The sequence below is a fragment of the Chiloscyllium plagiosum genome, unplaced genomic scaffold, assembly GCF_037043375.1.
Source record: "Chiloscyllium plagiosum isolate Xiang-an unplaced genomic scaffold, Cpla_swu_hap1 HiC_scaffold_35, whole genome shotgun sequence".
NCBI lineage: Eukaryota > Metazoa > Chordata > Chondrichthyes > Orectolobiformes > Hemiscylliidae > Chiloscyllium > Chiloscyllium plagiosum.
The window spans coordinates 21,555,095-21,576,633 of NW_028270173.1; the positions used below are offsets into that span (position 1 = coordinate 21,555,095).

General features: G+C 40.7%; 2 protein-coding genes across 2 annotated transcripts; both read left to right on the plus strand.

The window, feature by feature from the left end:
• The first annotated feature begins 1,867 nt into the window (after positions 1-1,867).
• On the plus strand, positions 1,868-4,746 carry LOC148140434 (putative G protein-coupled receptor 139). The gene is made up of 2 exons (XM_087978943.1): positions 1,868-1,931; positions 3,848-4,746. The coding sequence occupies exons 1-2, from the start codon at positions 1,868-1,870 to the stop codon at positions 4,744-4,746; spliced, it is 963 nt and encodes a 320-aa protein (XP_087835069.1).
• Positions 4,747-15,256: 10,510 nt separating this feature from the next.
• On the plus strand, positions 15,257-18,193 carry LOC148140435 (uncharacterized). The gene is made up of 2 exons (XM_087978871.1): positions 15,257-15,320; positions 17,328-18,193. The coding sequence occupies exons 1-2, from the start codon at positions 15,257-15,259 to the stop codon at positions 18,191-18,193; spliced, it is 930 nt and encodes a 309-aa protein (XP_087834997.1).
• Positions 18,194-21,539: the final 3,346 nt, after the last annotated feature.

The window sequence follows — 21,539 nt, forward strand, 5'->3', positions numbered from 1 at the left end:
CTGACCTTACAGTGGCATACCTTTTCAAGTGTAGACTCGTAATTATCACCAATTCCTGGAAAGTGGAGGACCTTGTCGCACTCACAATATTTCTCTTCGTGTCCTCTTCCTCCCGTCTTTCCTGAAGCCACCAGGTTACTCCTTTCGTCGTTATTGGATCACTCCAGCCGTGCCATCCAATATCCAATGTTTTTTTTCAATCATTTCTTCATTTGAAAAATAAAGACAATCAGCTCCTTTTGAAATAAAGAATCAAAGCCTTCATTCTTGTGAATATCTTTATCAAGAGTTGAGGTAGAACAACAAATGTGTAATAATTATGGTTTTAATCCCCATTTCCTTTCCAGATGCGCTAATTTCTGAGAATTCCTCAGACATTTCAACACTACAAGCGATATCCCACTGAAAGATCAAAAATGAGATGTTCTGTTGCGAGCATCATTTCAATGGATATATGTTAGTTTCTTCACATCATTTTAAGATCAGGAGCTTTATGACTTTTGCATTCTCCCATTTGCTTCAGAAAGGTCCTTCCAACCCAAGGTATTCTATCCCTCCAATCTCCTTCTGAATTCCCCTCATGACCAAATCCAAATTCCAGACATCATTGGCTTCCGCCAAGACTCCAGCATCTTGGGTCTTTGAGACTTGACTTGACACTTGACAAAATCGACATATGGCGGATGTTTCCTCACATGGGAAAATCTGGGTGGAGGGGTAACTGCTTTCTGATTTGTAGTAGAAAATTTAAAACAGAGATCAGGAGAAATTTCTTCCTGCAACGGTCATGATTCTATGGAATGTGTGTTGGATGCTGGAACATTGAGTGAATTTAAGAATAATGTTGGCAGATTGTTATTTAGTAATAGATGAAATGATTATGGTTTTCTTAGTCCCTTTGGCGAAATGCAAAATCCAGTGATATGTTGACGTGAATATATTTTATCAGTAATTGATTCTGAACTGCAGAACTGCAGTGGCTCCTTCCAGAAATGTATTGAACAAAGGAAAAAAAAACATTGAGTGAACACAGGAATGTTTAAAGCATTATTTTTCTTCTGGTGAGATATTGTGGGGAACGAAATGCATTTTTGGGACTTTAAAACTTGAGCTGTCTTGCATAAAAATAATTTATTTGCCTGAGAGAACAATATTCCAATAGAAACTTCGTTTTAAATCGTTTTTGTTGCTGACAATGTGAGTTTAGATCTCCTAGTCTAAACAGACTTAAGTAAAATGTGTTTTATATGTAAACCATTGTAATGTATAACTGTATATTGTATATGCTATCACGGCTGTCGATGAATACCACAGAAATCATGTTTAAAACAATCTTTCTGTTCGAAAATGAAAATGGCTGTAAAAAAAAGTTTTTTTTCATTTTTCACAGAATGCAATAACTAAAAAGAGAAAGACTATGGTGAGACTAGAAATGTGTAACTAAGGGCTCACGTCGCACATTTGTAGGATCACTCTGGATGGGTTAGAAGGCTTGGATTCAACTCTGACTTTGTCCAGAGCCGTGATGTAACACAGGTTAACTTTAAAGTCTAAAACTTGGTGATTTGCATCCTCCTCTTGGACTAACCACCTCTCCGTGCCTGGTAAAAGTTGAGCTGATGCATTCAGGTCTTGAATGACCGCCTGAGAATTAAGAGCTGTGGAGCGTGAGAGAACTGGTCCTGGTCCTCGGGGGATAATACAGCTCACTGTAAATTCTGCGCAGTTAAGCGAGATGTTAATTTGTTGGTCAGAAATAGCATGTTTAATGAGATGTTTACTGTTTCACTGGAGGATTGGCTTGTGTATAAATTGAGTGTGTTTCAGTGCATTAACTCATTTGGACTTTGTCTGCTCACACCTGAAAATGCGAGTGCAGGCGCTTCTTATAGAAATTCTCTTTCCTGTTCTTGCAATTTTTGGAATTCCAGGTAAGTGATTAGAAGCTGCTGTGTCATTTTGCTTTCCTCTTCTGTTTTAAATTGAATCTTTGCAATTTGATATACACACCGAATTGAACACTTGGTTTCTGCTGAGTTTTCCTTTCTTTTAATTACCATTGATTTCGGTTTGAGTCCAGTTTGTCCTGTCCGAGCTGATTGAATTGGAAACAACTATGTTTGAAGTAACAAAATTAAACGGTAGAGGAGTTAAACGTTTATTTTCCATCAGTCTTGACGTTGGATGAAATTTTGAAGATCCCAAATTACGAGGAATGAGGTCGAGGGAGTAAGTCAGAAGACCACCATTAAAAGAGGAGTAATTCACGAATTGATATATTTATGGCAAATAACGTTCCTGCCTCTGATGATTTGCAACCTTGCATTCTGAAATAGGTAGGTGCAGAAATAATGTCTGCATTATTATTGTGGAGAACGTGCACAGGCATGAAAAAACTGTCAATGCATCACTCCTATTCAAAAGGAAGGACAGCAAAATGCGGGTAGCTAGATCAATTGAAAAAGCATTGGAATCTGGTAATTACAATGGGATAGCAGAACATTTAGAAAATCTTAATGTCATCAAGTGGAATTTTGCAGACGATAGCAAACTGTTTGGAAAGGCACATTTTGAGAGGGATACAATCTTTTTTTCAGACAGATACTGATAGATAAAGTAAATGGTCAAAATCTTGTAAATGGTGAATAATGTGGGAAGATGTCAAGTTGTTCATTTGAGAAGGGAGAAAAAGCAATTTGTCGAAGCAGGTACACAAAGGGAAATGGGGCCTTCGGACATACAAAAAACAGAAAATTTGCAACAGGAAGACGTTGTGATAATGAAGGCGTGTGGAATTCTGGACTCTTATTTCATGAGGGTTGGAGTACAACAGTAGGGACGTCTTACTGCAAGTTCCATGCAGCTCTGAGAATAGATTTGGAACACTGTGAGCAATTTCGTCCAGTAACAAAGGAAATACATTTTCATCTGGCACAATTCATACGAGGACAATTAGGATGATCATAGGGATGGAAAGACTGTCTTATGGTCATAAATTCAACAGTTTTGGAGTCTACTGTCCGGAGTTTAGAAGAATGAACAGTGATCCAATTGAGACATATCAGATTCTTAAGGACCTTGACAGGGTAAATGCTAAGACGATGTTCCCCTAATGGGAGAGTGCTTTGGCTGTTTCTGCTTAAGCAGAAAAGGGGATCATAAACAATTGGAACAGAAATTCTCGATCGCATCCTTGCAATCATTAAAATGAGTCATCAATAGCTGACAGTTAATCTGCCTGGAAACCAGAGCCTTCCACTCCTTTGTGTATTCAATTCTGTCTAACTCAATCTTATACGCCAACATCCCGTTACCTTCAACGGAACAGAATTGCACTCTCCAGAATAATACATTTCTTACGTTTGTTTGAAAAAGGAACCAGTTGATTCTGATACCGTGTCCCCTCGTCTTAATCACTGAAGTCGAAGGAAAATATCTCTTTTTGTGTTCCACTTTGTCTAGTCCCCGCAAGATCTTATATGTTTCAATGAGATCACCTTATATTCTTCCAGACTCGAATGGAGATGGGCATAACCTCACTTCAGCCAACAAGACCTTAATCGCAGGATTGTGGCAAGTGGTCCTTCTCTGAGTGACTTCTAAAATAATGCTATTTGTTTTCTTGAAATCAGGACAGCAATCGGTGCAAAGTGATATAACAATCCTGAAATTACCCTTTGATTATTTCCATGACACAGACAATGTATTGCTAATGAGATTTCACTGCTTTCCATATAAGTTCAAGTCTAGCATTGCCAGCAGTACATCAGTCTTGTGTAATCCAAGACCTTATCGCTGCACATCTCTGGGTGTTTTGGTACATCTCACGATTTGATTTTCTTTACAGCAAACCTGATGACAGTGTTGATTCTTTCCCAAGGGAAGTGCGGCCTTTCCAAAGGAATCACTCACTACATGATTGGCATGGCAACAGGAGATATGATGGTCCTTGTCTTCAACGTGATTGTGAGCCAGATCTTCAAGTATCATTTCCCGGATTCACTGCTGAACTACACCCCTGCCTGCCGACTCAGTGCCTTCCTGCAAGGGTTCAGCCTCCAACTCTCCATCTGGTTTACCATCGCCTTCACCTTTGACCGCTTTGTAGCAATTTGCTGCAACAAATTGAAGAGGAGGTTTTGCACTGAAAGAAGTGCTAACGTGGTCATGTTCATTGTGAGTGCTCTTAGCATTCTGGTCAACATTCCCTTGCCTTTTCGCAATGAGCCCACCCATGTTCTGAACAATGTACAGTGGGGCTGCCGCACCATCACTGCTTACCTCACTTCACCGGCCTGGGCAGCTCACCAATGGCTCACCAACATCTCAAACATGTTTCTTCCTATTCCCCTGCTCCTGCTGTTGAACACTCCCACCGCTGGCCATATCCTAGCAGCCAGCAGAGTTCGCCGGGCTCTGAAGGACAGCAGCTATGGTGCTGGGGAGATGGGCAGAGACCCCAAGCTGAAGAGCAGGAGGACCTCCATCATTCTGCTGTTCACCATCTCTGGCTGCTTCATGGTGCTGTCGGTACCCATCACTGTCATCCATATCTGCGTCAGATTTACCCACATTACGTCTTTCCAAGTTTCAAACTCACTCTATGTGGCAATCAGGGCAGCGTTCCTGCTGATGTGCACCAGCTCCTGCACAAACACTTGTATTTATGCACTGACCCAGAGGAGATTCAGAGAGGTGGTGAAGAACTTGCTGAAATCTCCTTATGCTCTACTCAGAAAGTTATGAAAATAATTTATATTGATGGGGGGAGTTGGTGGTTTCATGATAACCTCACTGGGCCAGCATTCTAAAACCCAAACTCATATCCTGGGGACATAGGTTGAAATTCCAACTTGGCAAATGATGAATTTTCTATGAAAATAGCGCGAGCACAATGTTGATTATGTCGCCATTCATGATTAACATGCGGGAAAATTAATTATCTTCAAAAACTGATTGTCTTTCGGCAAGAACCTCTGACGGCTTTTAAGCATGTCCATCGTAGATGTGATGTCCGATCCACAGCCATGTCGATCTCAGAGCATTAGGATTGAGTCTTAGCCGCCCTTTGGGAAAATGCCAACCTTGGCAGGGATGCCCACATTCTGGAATGAACAAAATAAAAGACGTCATTATTAATCAAGTGACTGATATTTTACTGTGTCTTTCGTGATGACACTGCTGCCTTAACAGGGTTCTGTCGTCCTTGTATCTTTTATTCAAACGGGATTGTGAAAGGCAGAGGTTCTGATGCCTCTCTCTAACATCTCTCCCGTAAAAACCTGTAGTTTGAACTAATCGTTTCTTTCCAAGTGCTGTTTTTATGGGGTTGTTGCAGAAAATTGGAACAGCTCCTTTGTTAAGTTGTGGGGAGTGTCGTGTTGGTTCGGTTGTCCAATTATATTTCAATTTGTGTTTCATTCGGTGGTGTGTAAATAAATTGTTTTACTTGAAGCCAAGTGGTTTGACCAGGTGCATCAAAGCTGGAATATGTACCTTACATCTGCCTAAAACAACTGGAAGAGTTAGAGTATGGGCGACCTTCATGAAATGTTTTGGGAGGTTATAACCTGGTCTTCTACACTTTTCATTCTGAATTGATACAAACAGTTAGAACGCTGAAGGGTTGGACCAAGTGGATAGAAACAACGGTTAGTAAGTCCAGGAGGACTGGAGATCGATGTAGAGAGGAGATGGTAGTACGACTGGATGAATTCACAACAACTTTGTGACCCGGGTCCATCAAAACTACAGATGGCTTTTTCATGGGTACTGACGACAGCAGCGTCCAGGCCAATATTGAACAACAGCCTTAGTCTGTGACAAGGAGACTTCTTGACACAGTGACAGTGAAGTATTGGCAATATATTTCCAAGTCATGGTGATGTGTGGTTTGAATGGGGACCAGCGGTGGTAGCGTTTTAATGTATGCTGTCCTGTCCATCTAAATGGTAGACACCACAAGCTGGGAAGATGCTATGCCAGGATCCTGGATAAGTTGTTGAATTGCATCTTATGTAGGGTACACATTGCTGCATATGTGCGTTGGCACACGGATCGGATGTTAAAGGCATTAGATGGTGCATCAATACTGTGCGTGTCTTGCTACATATGAGCATATAGCGGAAGAGGGGGTCTACTTTGGATAGATGTGAGCTAGTACATTTATGTGACACAGACCAAGTTAGGAATTGCAGTGTTAATGGTTGGGAACTGGTGAGTGTTGTCGAGTGGAGTGACCTCGGAAGGCAGGTGCATAGTTTCTTCAAAGTTGTACATTGGTAGACGAGTGATTAAGGAGACGTTTCGAATGCTTGCTTTCATTGGTTAGAAATTGAGTATAAAATTGGGAAATCTTGTTGCGGCAGAGCAGATCATTATTACATCTACATTTCGCGTACTGAATACAGTTTGGTTAGCCCTGCAATAGGTAGGATGTTATTGAACTGGAATTGGCGTAGAAAACAATTGTAAAGATATTACTGAGATTGGAGGGAAAGACGATTAGCAGCAGCTGGATATGTCGTGACACTTGTTAATCTTTGGACCAGAGGGATGATCTCATAGAGGTTTATAAAATCATGGCTGGACATAGATAAAGTGAATAGCCAAGGTCTTTTCCCCAGGATATGGAATTTTAAAACATAAGGGCATATATATGAGGATAAAAAGGGAAACATTTTAATGGGACCTGAGGGGTATATTTTTTCACACAGAGGGTGGTGTTCATATAGAACGAACAGTCAGAGGAATTGGAGAGCTGAGTACAATGACACCATTTTGCATGACATTTGGACAGATGTGGATACACAGATGTTTCAGCGTAATTTGAACAATTTGTTTTCATGGCCAAATGCACAGCAGATGAAGATGACAGATGGATAAATGTGACTGTATCCACTTTAATTACAAAAAACAGGAAGGCAAATTAGTACCTGAATGACAATACATTGGGAGGTTAGGAGGTGCAACAATTCATGGGTGCGAACATACACCAATCTCTGAAAGTAAGCATGCAGGTGAAGAAGGTAATGAAGAAAGCAAATAAATGCTGTCTGGATAGTAAAAGCATTTGAGAAATGGAGAAGGGGAATCTTGTTGTGATTATTTCGGGTTTTGGTGAGACCACATGTGGGATATTAAGTGCAGATTTGGTCTCCTTATCTGATGAGAAAGTTATTGGCATTGAGGAAACATAACGAAAATTGACCAGACTGAATCCTGGGTTGGCAGGACTGACCTATGAAAATTGGATATTTTCACTGAAGTTTAGAAGAATGAGAGAGTATGTTAGACCAATTTAGTTCTCTAAAACTCACCTTAAAACTCAAAAATTCCAAAAAGACTGACCAGGGTAAGAGTACGAAGAATGATCCGATTAAAGGAGAGTTATGAACTTGTGGTCATACACTGAGCACTTAGGACTGAGATGAAGAGAGGTTCCTTCACCGAGAGTGGTGAGCCTCCACAACTTTCTGCCTTAGGAAGAGGGTGAGACTAAAATATTGAGTGCTTTCAAGAAGGAGTTTATTTTATTCTGAGGGTTAAGGGAGTCAAGGGTATCAGGAGAAAAATGTACTGAGTTGGATGAAAGTCTGAGTCCCAGATTTCAAAATAATCATAAATCTAATCTGGAGAATTCCAGTATCATCGAATGTTACAAATGAAACAGATATAAAAAAATCACAAAAGATTTGAAGTTACTGAAGAGCACAATGTGAAATGAATAAAATCATAATGAAACTAAAATCCAACATGAATTCACATGCAAATTGTGCTCAACATAATTGTGTTTTCACATGAAAGAACAGGTAAGCAGTAATTGACCTCAAACATTAACCAGACATCGCTGCCAGACAGGCCACCAGCATGAGGCACACAACGTTTTTGTGACAAACACCTGCTCAATTGCGTCCAGTACAATATAAGTTCCTTTCTTTGAGGATTCAGCCACAAATCTTCATTTAAGGGCAGCTCCCAAACAAGCCAGTTTTAAATGCACCAAACAGTCGCAGTTATTTTTGCAAAATGATGGACTGCTGTGGAACCTCCTCAGCACTGTTCACGAGAATCTTACTCTTATTTTTCCACCAGAGTCACTTTTATCTGACACTTAAGTAACAGCCCTGTACAATGAATGCTCGCCAAATCTACAAGTTCCTGTTAAACACCGGAACTGTGACAATCACCATATTGCTTCTCGTCTCTGCTTCTTCATCCTCTCTACAGCAGACTCCAGGTCATTCCTTTTTAAGTTATGGGATCACTCCTGAAGCTCTGATGGTGCTGTATCCCATGATTTTGTTTGGTGTTTGGCAGATACGTCCTTATAATTGAAATATACAATCTGTAGCTTGTAAATATTAGGCATGAACAAATTTTCCAAGAATAGATTCATTCATACTCTCTTGGCCATCACTGCCTGTTCTACTTTTTGTGTTTTTGGACCACAAAGTCCATATAAACAATACTTCTGAGCACCACGTAGAACCCCAGCATTATGTGATGAGCGACTCTACTTGAACCTTATTGCTTATCCCACATTAGGATAAAACCTTTTCTGAGAAGGAGAGGACATTCAGTTTACACTTGGATAGATGCAGGTCTCGAAACTGTTTAAGGATAGAGAGCAGGCTATTCAGGAGTGGGATGAGGCCAAAATTCTTCACCCACCATCGTGAACTTGTGGAATTCTCTGCCGTATGAAGAATTTGAGATAATGACATTAAATGATTTGTAGAAGGAGTTGGGCGTAGTTTTTAGTAATCACAATGTATGTGGAGAAAGCGGAAACAAGGGACTGAGATCAATGATCAGCCATAATCATGTTCACGCCAGAAGAGGCTTAAATGACATCCCAAAAAGCCTGGTGATATGTAATTGCCCCTCGGGAGAAAAGTGGGATGTGGCACGGCCTTCTTTGCTCTTGTTGTTACTTGACACACATGAAATCGCTCCACCTTTCAATTCTGCTTTGGCAGTGCTTCAAGAGCGAAGATGACTTGTTTTCATTGTGGCTTAAAAGAGTCTGAGAGGAGTGATGATGCTGCTACTTTAACAAGATTATGTTGACCTTGGTTTTCTTTCAGAGAGGTCGTAAAAGACTCTGAAATGTCTACGTTTGAATATTTTTAGGGCCAATTTGATCATAGCTAACAGATACTGCCTCAAGCACAGGCTTTCAAGTTTAAAAATAAAGCATTTGTCCAGTGAAAGGAGAGTGGGGCCTTCCCCCAGCTTAGCTTTTCTCTGGTTTGATTTGGTGTTTGTCAGTCAGCTATTCACTGCAAGCAGTCAGCCAGTTGTGAAGCTGCTGGACCCATGCTGAACCTGTCTCTCTGAATTCTCTCCTGTAAGACCCTGTGTTTGATTTTACCTCTTGTGCCATGAGGTGTTTGTGCAGGATGTTGCAAGTTTTGATAATTTGTTGGGTTTTCAGATGAGGTAAGTTATTAGGTATTCTGTCTCTTTTGTTTGTGTTTCATGCATTAATCTTGTAAATAAATACTGTATTAATTAATATTAAGTGGGTTGACCAGCCGCATCTCTCCTGGAATATCCACTGTACACATGCTTAAAACAACTGTCAAGCTCAGTGTCTGGGCTGCACTGTTGAAATATTTTGAGGGGGTTGGGCATGGTGCATCACAGAGGTCTGCCACATGTGGGAGAATGCCTGCTTAAAATACAAAGCCAAAACGCTGAAAACGACAGCAGAAAATACTTGACTGCTCGGCCAGTCAAGCAGCGTCTGTTGAGATATCAACAGTGTCAACATTGAAGATGGCTGCAGAAAGACTCGCTGCCTCTGTCAGAGAACACACGCCCCCACCCAATTCTCAACAAGGGTTACACACGAAACGTTGATTTCTCAAACTCCTGATGCTGCCTGCCTTGCTATGTTTTCTAGCATCCTGTTTGTCTCCGAAAGACTCAGTGATTGCAGGTGAGCAATGGAGGTCGCAGCTCCCACTCTCCAATGCGGCTGGGAAACAGCTCTATGGCAAGGTACTAGGAGCGTGCGTGCACTTAGGGGGCTAAGCTTTCAAAGCGAAGTGACGAAGCTGCAGCGCTCCGAAAACTTGTGATATCGAATAAACCTGTTGGACTATAAGCTGGTGTCGTGTCACTTCTGTATTTATCGATTGCATTCGAACACCAGCGCCTCCACGTCAGTTTCTGATGTTTACTGACTGTATACGACATCACATTGTATGCCGGGCATGAATGCCTGCCATTAGTCACCATTGAAAATAAAGCAAAACTTGCGAATTCCTGGCTCTCCCTCCAAATCAATTACTTCTTGTTTTGTCCTCAGAAACTGTACATGAAATAAAAAATCAATGTGTATTGCAGGTTCCTCTTTGCAAGTTAGAATGTTATGCAGCATCATTTTCTGTCTGATTAACACTTTGGTGAAGTGCCTTCGAGTATGGTATTATCTGAAGCATCGTTGCAATTGGTCCCAGCGAGAGGTAACGCAGTGATCAAACACGATTTCACGATGTCGTTGAGCAATCTGGAGGTCCTCCTCTTGGTGTCACACAGGTAGATGGGGCACATGAGGCTCATACATAGTCAGGTTTTAGGGACAAGTAATTAAACGATCTACAGTCAGAAATATCTGGAGAACAGCCGGCCGATAATCAATGAATACAAAATTTAACCAACAGAGCGTGAGTACTCTCCGTTTGGATTTATGCTTACTGGAGGCTGCATATTGTTATGGGCCAGGCAAGACGTCCTCAAAATATTTCAAGAATGTAGCCTAGACCCTAACTTTTTTTGTTAGTTTAAAGACAGATGTGGAGTGGATATTCCAGGAGAGATACAGCTGGTCAAATCACTCGGCTTTAAGCATCACAGAATTTATTTAAGATCTACAGTTGAAGCATGAACAAAAGGAAACTGAATTTAGAATAACTCAATCATTGAAAATTCACTAGGTGTCAAGTGAGGACTGCAGATGCTGGAGATTAGAGTCAAGATTAGAGTTGGTCAGGCAGCATCGGAGGAGCAGCAAAATCGACGTTTCGGGCAGGAGCCCTGCATTTGGAAACGGATGAAGTATCAGATTTGAAAATCCAACTGACTCGACATAACTATTTATCCAAGCAGGTGTTCCAATTCCCACTACATCGTATAGACACATCCTTTGGTAAAAGCCATCTTCAAACACACATTCTTACAGGCTGGAGAGATTTCTGAGTGAGAAGCCAGTAAAGAATCACCTGCTGCAGCATGGAAACTTTAACATGTACTAGCTTCTGCTGCACCTACCATCAGTTTCTCTGCTGCAACTAAACCAAACTAGAAAAAAAACCTGAAATGGGAGAACAGGCCAAACCCCTGCCTTTCTTAAAGTAGACAATATGGCACCACTGCCATTACGACTTCTTTTGAAAAAAAATCAATACACTTGCACTCTCAGGAACCTGTCCACTGTAGAAAAGCAGGAACTTGGTCAAACATTGCACTTCTTCACTTAAACAAAATCTTTGGGGACAATTATCCAGTTATTCTGTGCCAGAACGTTCCGATCAGCTCACTTTGGAGTGAACAAATGGTTCTCAGTGCCATTGACAGGTTGATGTTGCAAACTGTTCTTCAGATCTAAGGGACAGGGGGAAAGTCATGAGGTTTACTTTGTTGAAATGAGAGTGGGCAATTGGAATAGACTATCTGGGGAAGTTTGGAGATCTTTTGCGTCAAAACAAAATACAAAGAGAGTAGTAATTGTTGTAGAAAAGAGATCTAGAATTACAAAAGGAAAATAAGTTCTCACTGAAAGCTAAAATATATGAAAGAACGTACATACATTCAGTGGGTATTAGTGAAGTGAAAATATCTAAGTGGAGGAGAGACTCAAAGACTGAATTTGATATGATTAGTACATTCGGAACGATGACAGGGGAGGAACTATGTGTATACTGGTGACGGATCATCCTTTGAATGCACTGCTAGTTGTATGGATAGTGAGGACAGGGGTTACAGTCGGGTGTGTTTGAGAGTGATTATTCTCCAGAGATGCTGTCAGATGACCTGGACTTTTACAGCACTTTGTTTTTATTTCAGATCTCCAGCAGCTATGGCATTTTGTTTTAACATTAGTTTGTCTTTTACAGAATGCGGAGAAGATAAGACGATAAGATGATCAAGCACAAATAAGCCAATCAGTCTGGTGAATTCGTTCCATCATACAATGAGATTATGTCTGATAATCAATAGAATGATTAGGAAATGAGGAGATGCAACAATTCCTGGGTGTCCTTGTCTCTGACATTAAATATGCAGGTGCAGCAGATACTGAAGAAAGCAAAAGAAATGTTGTCTGCAGAGCAAAACCATTTGAGTAATGGCACAGGAGTGTCTTGCTTCGGGCTTCAGTAAGACCACATCTGGACCTTTCAGTGCAGTTTTGGTGACATCATCTGATGAAGCATGTTTTGTATTTGCAGGGACTATATCGCAAATTTATCTGCTTCACTCCTGGGATGACAGGACTGAACGATGAAGACAGTAAGGATTATATTCACTGGAGTTTTAGAGGAATGAGGGAGGATCTTATAACTATAAAATTCCATGAAACTGTATGCAAAACTCTAAAATTCTAAGAGGACTAGTCAGGGCATGAATAGGAAGAATAGGAAATCCAGACACTGAGGTCACAGTCTTAGGATACAAAATTTCTTTTTTAGACGTGATAAGGAGAAATTTCTTTACGAAAGGAGGAGAACGCCTCTTTATTCCCTGCCACAGGAAGAGGTTTAGGCGAAAACATTGAATGATTTCAAAAAGAATTTAATTTTGTTCTTTGCACTAAAGGGATCAAAGGGTTTTGGAAGAAAGCAGGAAAGGGGTACGGACGGCTTCTGATTGGCAGAATTTTGAAATAATCACACTTTTAATCTCGTGAAATGCGGGATTATCAAATGTATTGTTATGAATGACATAGAACAACTTAAAAGGATTGAAATTACTGCATGAGGCAGCGTGAAATGTGAACAAAATCACACTTCTTTTTTTTTGTCCCATAATGAAGTCAAATATAGCACGAATTCAAATGGAAATCCTGATTAATGTAATTGTGCTTACACGTGAAAGAACAGGTAAAACAATGACTTATCTAACCCATTCACGAAACAATCTACTCAGCATTCGGGGCACGACGAGGGACAAAATCCTCCACAGCTCTTCCTCGAGTAGAATTCGAGACATTTCTTTTAGGATGAAGGCATCAATTCTCACCTTACAATATCTCCCAAACAAACCAAGTTCAACCAGCACAGAGTTTTCCAAAATAATGGACTGCTGGTGGAAACCCCTTAGAGCTGATCAAGAGAATAGAAATGGTGTGGTTCAGCCTGAGTCACCTTTCTCTGACCTTACAGTGGCATACCTTTTCAAGTGTAGACTGGTAATTATCAACAATTTCTGGAGAGTAGAGGACCTTGTCGCACTCACAATATTTCTCTTTGTGTCCTCTTCCTCCCCGTCTTCCCTGAAGCCACCAGGTTACTCCTTTCGTCGTTATTGGATCACTCCAGCCGTGCCATCCAATATCCAATGGTTTTGTTCTATCATTTCAGGTGTTCTTCATTTCAAAAATAAAGACAATCAGCTCCTTTTGAAATAAAGAATCAAAGCCTTCATTCTTGTGAATATCTTTATGAAGAGTTGAGGTAGAATAACAAATCCGTATCAATTATGGTTTTAATACCCATTTCCTTTCCAGATGCGCTGATTTCTGAGCATTCCTTAGACATTTCAACACTACGATCGATATCCCACTGAAAGTTCAAAACTGAGAGGTTCTGTTCCTAGCATCATTTCAATGGATATATGTTAGTTTCTTCACATCATTTTAAGATCAGGAGCTTTATGACTTTTGCATTCTCACATTTGCTCCAGAAAGGTCCTTCCAACCCAAGGTATTCTATCCCTCCAATCTCCTTCTGAATTCCCTCATGACCAAGTCCAAATATCAGACATCATTGGCTTCCACCAAAACTCCAGCATCTTGGGTCTTTGAGACTTGACTTGACACTTGACAAAATCGACATATGGCGGATGTTTCCTCACATGGGGAAATCTGGGTGGAGAGGTAACTGCTTTCTGATTTGTAGTAGAAAATTTAAAACAGACATCAGGAGAAATTTCTTCCTGCAACGGTCATGATTCTATGGAATGTGTGTTGGATGCTGGAACATTGAGTGAATTTAAGAATTATGTTGGCAGATTGTTATTTAGTAATAGATGAAATGATTATGGTTTTCTTAGTCCCTAAGGCGAAATGCAAAATCCGGTGATATGTTGACGTGAATATATTTTATCAGTAGTTGATTCTGAACTGCAGAACTGCAGTGGCTCCTTCCAGAAATGTATTGAACACAGGAAAAAAAAAACATTGAATGAACACAGGAATGTTTAAAGCATTATTTTTCTTCTGGTGAGATATTGTGGGGAACGAAATGAATTTTTGGGACTTTAAAACTTGAGCTGTCTTGCATGATAATAATTTATTTGCCTGAGAGAACAATATTCCAATAGAAACTTCGTTTTAAATCGATTTTGTTGCTGACAATGTGAGTTTAGATCTCCAGTCTAAACAGACTTAAGTAAAATGTGTTTTATATGTAAACCATTGTAATGTGTATCTGTATATTGTATATGCTATCACTGCTGTCGATGAATACCATCGAAATCACATTTAAAACATCTTTCTGTTCGAAAATGAAAATGGCTGTAAAAAACGTTTTTCTTTTCATTTTTCACAGAACGCAATAACTAAAAAGAGAAAGGCTATGGTGAGACTAGAAATGTGTAACTGAGGGCTCACGTCGCACATTTGTAGGATCACTCTGGATGGGTTAGAAGGCCTGGATTCAACTCTGACTTTGTCCAGAGCCGTGACGTAGCACAGGTTGACTTAAAAGTCTAAAACTTGGTGATTTGCATCCCCCTCTTGGACTAACCACCTCTCCGTGTCTGGTAAAAGTTGAGCTGAGGCATTCAGGTCTTGAATGACTGCCTGAGAATTAAGAGCTGTGGAGTCTGAGAGAACTGGTCCTGATCCTCGGGGGATAATACAGCTCACTGTAAATGCTGCGCAGTCAAGCGAGATGTTAACTTGTTCGTTAGAAATAGCATGTTTAATGAGATCTGTTTACTGTTTCACTGGAGGATTGGCTTGTGTATAAATTGAGTGTGTTTCAGTGCATTAACTCATTTGGACTTTGTCTGCTTACACCTGAAAATGCGAATGCAGGCGCTTCTAATAGAAATTCTCTTTCCTGTTCTTGCAATTTTTGGAATTCCAGGTAAGTGATTAGAAACCGCTGTGACATTTTGCTTACCTTTTCTGTTTTAAATTAAATCTTTGCAATTTGATATACACTCCGAATTGAACACTTGCTTCCTAGTGAGTTTTCCTTTCTTTTAATTACCATTGATTTCGGTTTGAGTCCAGTTTGTCCTGTCCTAGCTGACTGAATTGGAAACAACTATGTTTGAAGTAACGAAATTAAACTGTAGAGGAGTTAAACGTTTATTTTCCATCAGTCTTGACGTTGGATGAAACTTTCAACATCCCAATAATACGAGGAATGAGGTAGAGGGAGTAAGTCAGAAGACCGCCATTAAGAGAGGAGTATTTCACGAATTGATATGGTTTATGGCAAATAACGTTCCTGCCTCTGAGGATTTGCAACCTTGCATTCTGAAATAGGTAGGTGCAGAAATAATGTCTGCATTATTATTGTGGAGAAGTTGCACAGGCATGAAAAAACTGTCAATGCATCACTCCTATTCAAAAGGAAGGACAGCAAAATGCGGGTAGCTAGATCAATTGAAAAAGCATTGGAATCTGGTAATTACGATGGGATAGCTGAACAGTTAGAAAATCTTAATGTCATCAAGTGCAATTTTGCAGACGATAGCAAACTGTATGGAAAGACACATTTTGAGAGGGATACAAACGTTTTTTTTTCAGACAGACATTGATAGATAAAGTAAATGGGCAAAATCTTGCAAATGGTGTATAATGTGGGAAGATGTCAAGTTGTTCATTTGAGAAGGGAGAAAAAGAAATAGAGTTTTATTTGAATGGTGACACACATCAGGAAGCAGGTACACAAAGGGAAATGGGGCCTTCAGAAATACAAAAAAGCAGAATATTAGCAACAGGAACACGTTGTGATAAGGAAGGCGTGTGGAATTCTGGACTCTTAGTTCAAGAGGGTTGCAGTGCAACAATAGGGACGTCTTTCTGCAAGTTCCAAGCAGCTCTGAGAATTGATTTGGAACACTGTGAGCAATTTCGTTCAGTAACAAAGGAAATAAATTTTCCTGTGGCACAATTCATACGAGGACAATTAGGATGATCAGAGGGATGGAAAGACTGTCTTATGGTCATAAATTCAAAAGTTTTGGAGTCTACTGTCCGGAGTTTCGAAGAATGAACAGTGATCCAATTGAGACATATCAGATTCTTAAGGATCTTGACAGGGTAAATGCTAAGACGATGTTCCCCTCATGGGAGAGTGCTTTGGCTGTTCCTGCTTAAGCAGAAAATGGGATCATAAACAATTGGAACAGAAATTCTCGATCTCATCCTTGCAATCATTAAAATGAGTCATCAATGGCTGACAGTTATTCTGCCTGGAAACCAGAGCCTTCCACTCCCTTGTGTATCCCAATCTGTCTAACTCAATCTTATTCGCCAACATCCCATTACCTTCAAGGGAACAGAATTGCACTCTCCAACCACTTTCTCGGAGAATAATACATTTCTAACGTTTGTTTGAAAAAGGAAACAGTTTATTCTGATACCGTGTCCCCTCGTCTTAATCACTGTAGTCGAAAGAAAATATCTCTTTTTGTGTTCCACTTTGTCTCGTCCCCGCAAGATCTTATATGTTTCAATGAGATCGCCTTATATTCTTCCAGACTCGAATGGAGATGGGCATAACCTCACTTTAGCCAACAAGACCTTCATCGCAGGAATGTGGCAAGTGGTCCTTCTCTGAGTGACTTCTCAAATAATGCTATTTGTTTCCTTGAAATCAGGAGAGCAAACGGTGCAAAGTGATGACCAATTGAATATACCAGTCCTGAAATTACCCATTGATTATTTCCATGACACAGACAATGTATTGCTCATGAGATTTCACTGTTTTCCATTGAAGTTCAAGTCTAAAATTGCTAGCAGCACATCAGTCTTGTCTAACCCAAGGCCTTATCGCTGCACATCTCTGGGTGTTTGGATACATCTCACGATTTGATTTTTCTTACAGCAAACGTGATGACAGTGTTGATTCTTTCCCAAGGGAAGTGCGGCCTTTCCAAAGGAATCACTCACTACATGATTGCCATGGCAACAGGAGATATGATGGTCCTTGTCTTCAACGTGATTGTGAGCCAGATCTTCAAGTATCATTTCCCGGATTCCCTGCTGAACTACACCCCCGCCTGCCGGCTCAGTGCCTTCCTGCAAGGGTTCAGCATCCAACTCTCCATCTGGTTTACCATCGCCTTCACCTTTGACCGCTTTGTAGCAATTTGCTGCAACAAATTGAAGGGGATGTATTGCACTGAAAGAATGGCTAACGTGGTCATATTCATCGTGAGTTCTCTTAACATCATGGTCAACATTCCCTTGTCTTTTCGCTATGAGCCCACTCATGTTCTGAACAATGTACAGTGGGGCTGCCGCACCGTCACCGGTTACCTCACTTCACCGGCCTGGGCAGCTCACCGATGGCTCACCAACATCTCAAACATGTTTCTTCCTATTCCCCTGCTCCTGCTGTTGAACACTCTCACCGCTGGCCATATCCTAGCAGCCAGCAGAGTTCGCCAGGCTCTGAAGGACAGCAGAGGTGGTGCTGGGGAAATGGGCAGAGACCCCGAGCTGAAGAGCAGGAGGACCTCCATCATTCTGCTCTTCACTATCTCTGGCTGCTTCATGGTGCTGTCAGCCCCCATCACTGTCATCCATATCTGCGTCAGCTTTGCCCACATTACGTCTCTCCAAGTTTCAAACTCACTCTATGTGGCAATCAGGGCAGCGTTCCTGCTGATGTGCACCAGCTCCTGCACAAACACTTGTATTTATGCACTGACCCAGAGGAGATTCAGAGAGGAGGTGAAGAACTTGCTGAAATCTCCTTATGTTCTCCTCAGAAAGTTATGAAAATAATTTATATTGATGGGGGGAGTTGGTGGTTGAATGATAACCTCACTGGGCCAGCATTCTAAAACCCAAACTCATATCCTGGGGACATTGGTTGAAATTTCACACTGGCAAATGATGCATTTTCTATGCAAATAGCGCGAGCCTAATGTTGATTATGTCGCCATTCATGATTAACATGCGGGAAAATTAATTGTCTTCAAAAACTGATTGTCTTTCGGCAAGAACCTCTGACGGCTTTTAAGCATATCCATCGTATATGTGATGTACGATCCACAGCCATGTCGATCTCAGAGCATTAGGATTGAGTCTTAGCTGCCCTTTGGGAAAATGCCAACCTTGGCAGGGATGCCCACGTTCTGGAATGAACAAAATAAAATACGTCATTATTAATCAAGTGACAGATATTTTACTGTGTCTTTCGTGATGATACTGCTGCCTTAACAGGGTTCTGTCATAATTGTATTTTTTTTTCAAAAGGGATTGTGTAAGGCAGAGGTTCTGAATTGTCTCTGTTTAGGCCACTTTGATTATGGCTAACAGATACTGCCTCAAGCAATAATCAGGGAAAAGGTCTTTTGGTTTTAAAAAAACACTTGTCCAATGAAAGGGGAGTGGCCAGTTCTACCAGCTCAGGGTGGTTTTGTTCTAGTTTGGTTTTAGGTATCAGCTCACAGGCTGCACAATTCTGGTCAAAGAACGCTGTGAGGAAAATAAAAGGCTTCCTTGATTCGACAGATGCCTCTCTCTAACATCTCTCCCGTAAGAACCTGTAGTTTGAACTAAACGTTTTTTCCAAGGACTGTGTTTATGGGGTTGTTGCAGCAAATTGGAACCGCTCCTTTGTTAAGTTGTGGGGTTTGTCGTGTTGGTTCGGTTGTCCAATTATATTTCAATTTGTGTTTCATTCAGTGGTGTGTAAATAAATTGTTTTATTTGAAGCCAAGTGGTTTTACCAGGTGCATCAAAGCTGGAATATGTACCTTACATCTGCCTAAAACAACTGGAAGAGTTAGAGTATGGGCGACCTTCGTGAAATATTTTAGGAGGTTCGAACCTGATATTCTACTTTTTTCATTCTGAATTGATATAAACAGTTAGAACGCTGAAGGGTTGGACCAAGTGGATAGATACAATGGTTAGTAAGTCCAGAGGACTGGAGATCGATGTAGAGAGGAGATGGAAGTACTACTGGATGAATTCACAACAACTTTGTGACCCATGTCCATCAAAACTACAGATGGCTTTTTCATGGGTACTGACGAAAGCAGCGTCCAGGCCAATATTGAACAACGGCCTTAGTCTGTGACAAGGAGACTTCTTGACACAGTGACAGTGAAGTATTAGCAATATATTTCCAAGTCACGGTGATGTGTGGTTTGAATGGGGACCAGCGGTGGTAGCGTTCCATTGTGTATGCTGTCATGTCCATCTAAATGGTAGACATCACAAGCTGGGAAGATGTTATGCCAGGAGCCAGGATAAGTTGTTGAATTGCATCTTATGTAGGGTACACATTGCTGCATATGTGCGTTGGCACACGGATCGGATGTTAAAGGCATTAGATGGTGCATCAATACTGTGCGTGTCTTGCTACATATGAGCATATAGCGGAAGAGGGGGTCTACTTTGGATAGATGTGAGCTAATACATTTATGTGACACAGACCAAGGTAGGAATTGCAGGGTTAATGGTTGGGAACTGGTGAGTGTTGTCCAGCGGAGTGACCTCGGGAGGCAGGTGCATAGTTTCTTCAAAGTTGCACATTGGTAGACGGGTGATTAAGGAGACGTTTCGAATGCTTGCTTTCATTGGTTAGAAATTGAGTATAAAATTGGGACATCTTGTTGCGGCAGAGCAGATCATTATTACAGCTACATTTGGCGTTCTGAATACAATTCGGTTAGTCCTGCAATAGGTAGGATGTTATTGAACTGGAATTGGCGTAGTAAACAATTGGAAAGATATTACTGAGATTGGAGGGAAAGACGATTAGCAGCAGCTGTATATGTCGTGACACTTCTTAATCTTTGGACCATAGGGATGATCTCATAGAGGTTTATAAAATCATGGCTGGGCATAGATAAAGTGAATAGCCAAGGTCTTTTCCCCAGGATATGGAATTTTAAAACATAAGGGCATAGATATTAGGATAAAAAGGCAAACATTTTAGTGGGACCTGAGGGGTATATTTTTCACACAGAGGGTGATGTTCATATAGAACGAACAGTCAGAGGAAATGGAGAGCTGAGTACAATGACACCATTTTGCAAGACATTTGGTCAGATGTGGATACACAGATGTTTCAGCGTAATTTGAAAAATTTGTTTTCATGGCCAAATGCACAGCAGATGAACATGACAGAAGGATAAATGTGACTGTATCCACTTTAATAACAAAAACAGGAAGGCAGAATATTACCTGAATGACAATACATTGGGAGGTTAGGAGGTGCAACAATTCATGGGTGCGCATGTCCACCAATCTCTGAAAGTAAGCATGCAGGTGAAGAAGGTAATGAAGAAAGCAAATAAATGCTGTCTGGATTGCAAAAGCATTTGAGAAATGGAGAAGGGGAATCTTGTTGTGATTATTTCGGGTTTTGGTGAGACCACATCTGGGATATTAAGTGCAGATTTGGTCTCCTTATCTGATGAGAAAGTTATTGGCATTGAGGAAACATAACGAAAATTTACCAGACTGAATCCTGGGTTGGCAGGACTGACCTATGAAGATTGGGTATTTTCACTGAAGTTTAGAAGAATGAGAGAGGATGTTAGACCAATTTAGTTCTCTAAAACTAACCTTAAAACTCAAAAATTCCAAAAAGACTGAGCAGGGCAAGAGTACGAAGAATGATCCGATTAAAGGAGAGTTATGAACCTGTGGTCATACTCTGAGCACTTAGGACTGAGATGAAGAGAGGTTCCTTCACCGAGAGTGGTGAGCCTCCACAACTTTCTGCCTTAGGAAGAGGGTGAGACTAAAATATTGAGTGCTTTCAAGAAGGAGTTTATTTTATTCCGAGGGTTAAGGGAGCAAAGGGTATCAGGAGAAAGATGTAATGAGTTGGATGAAAGTCTGAGTCCAGTATCATCGAATGTTAAAATGAAACAGATGTCAAAAAAACCCCAAAAGATTTGAAGTTACTGAAGAGCACAATGTGAAATGAATAAAATCATAATGAAACTAAAATCCAACATGAATTCACATGCAAATTGTGCTCAACATCATTGTGTTTTCACATGAAAGAACAGGTAAGCAATAATTGACCTCAAACATTAACCAGACATCGCTGCCAGACAGGCCACCAGCATGAGGCACACAACGTGTTTGTGACAAAAAC

What these genes read in the sequence shown, in the direction of transcription:
- LOC148140435 (XM_087978871.1), top strand. Translation starts at nt 15,257, where the DNA reads ATGCGAATGCAGGCGCTTCTAATAGAAATTCTCTTTCCTGTTCTTGCA. An exon ending in TGCAATTTTTGGAATTCCAG is followed by an intron (nt 15,321 to 17,327) that starts GTAAGTGATTAG and finishes TTCTTTCCCAAG; the next exon opens with GGAAGTGCGGCCTTTCCAAA.
- LOC148140434 (XM_087978943.1), top strand. Translation starts at nt 1,868, where the DNA reads ATGCGAGTGCAGGCGCTTCTTATAGAAATTCTCTTTCCTGTTCTTGCA. An exon ending in TGCAATTTTTGGAATTCCAG is followed by an intron (nt 1,932 to 3,847) that starts GTAAGTGATTAG and finishes TTTTCTTTACAG; the next exon opens with CAAACCTGATGACAGTGTTG.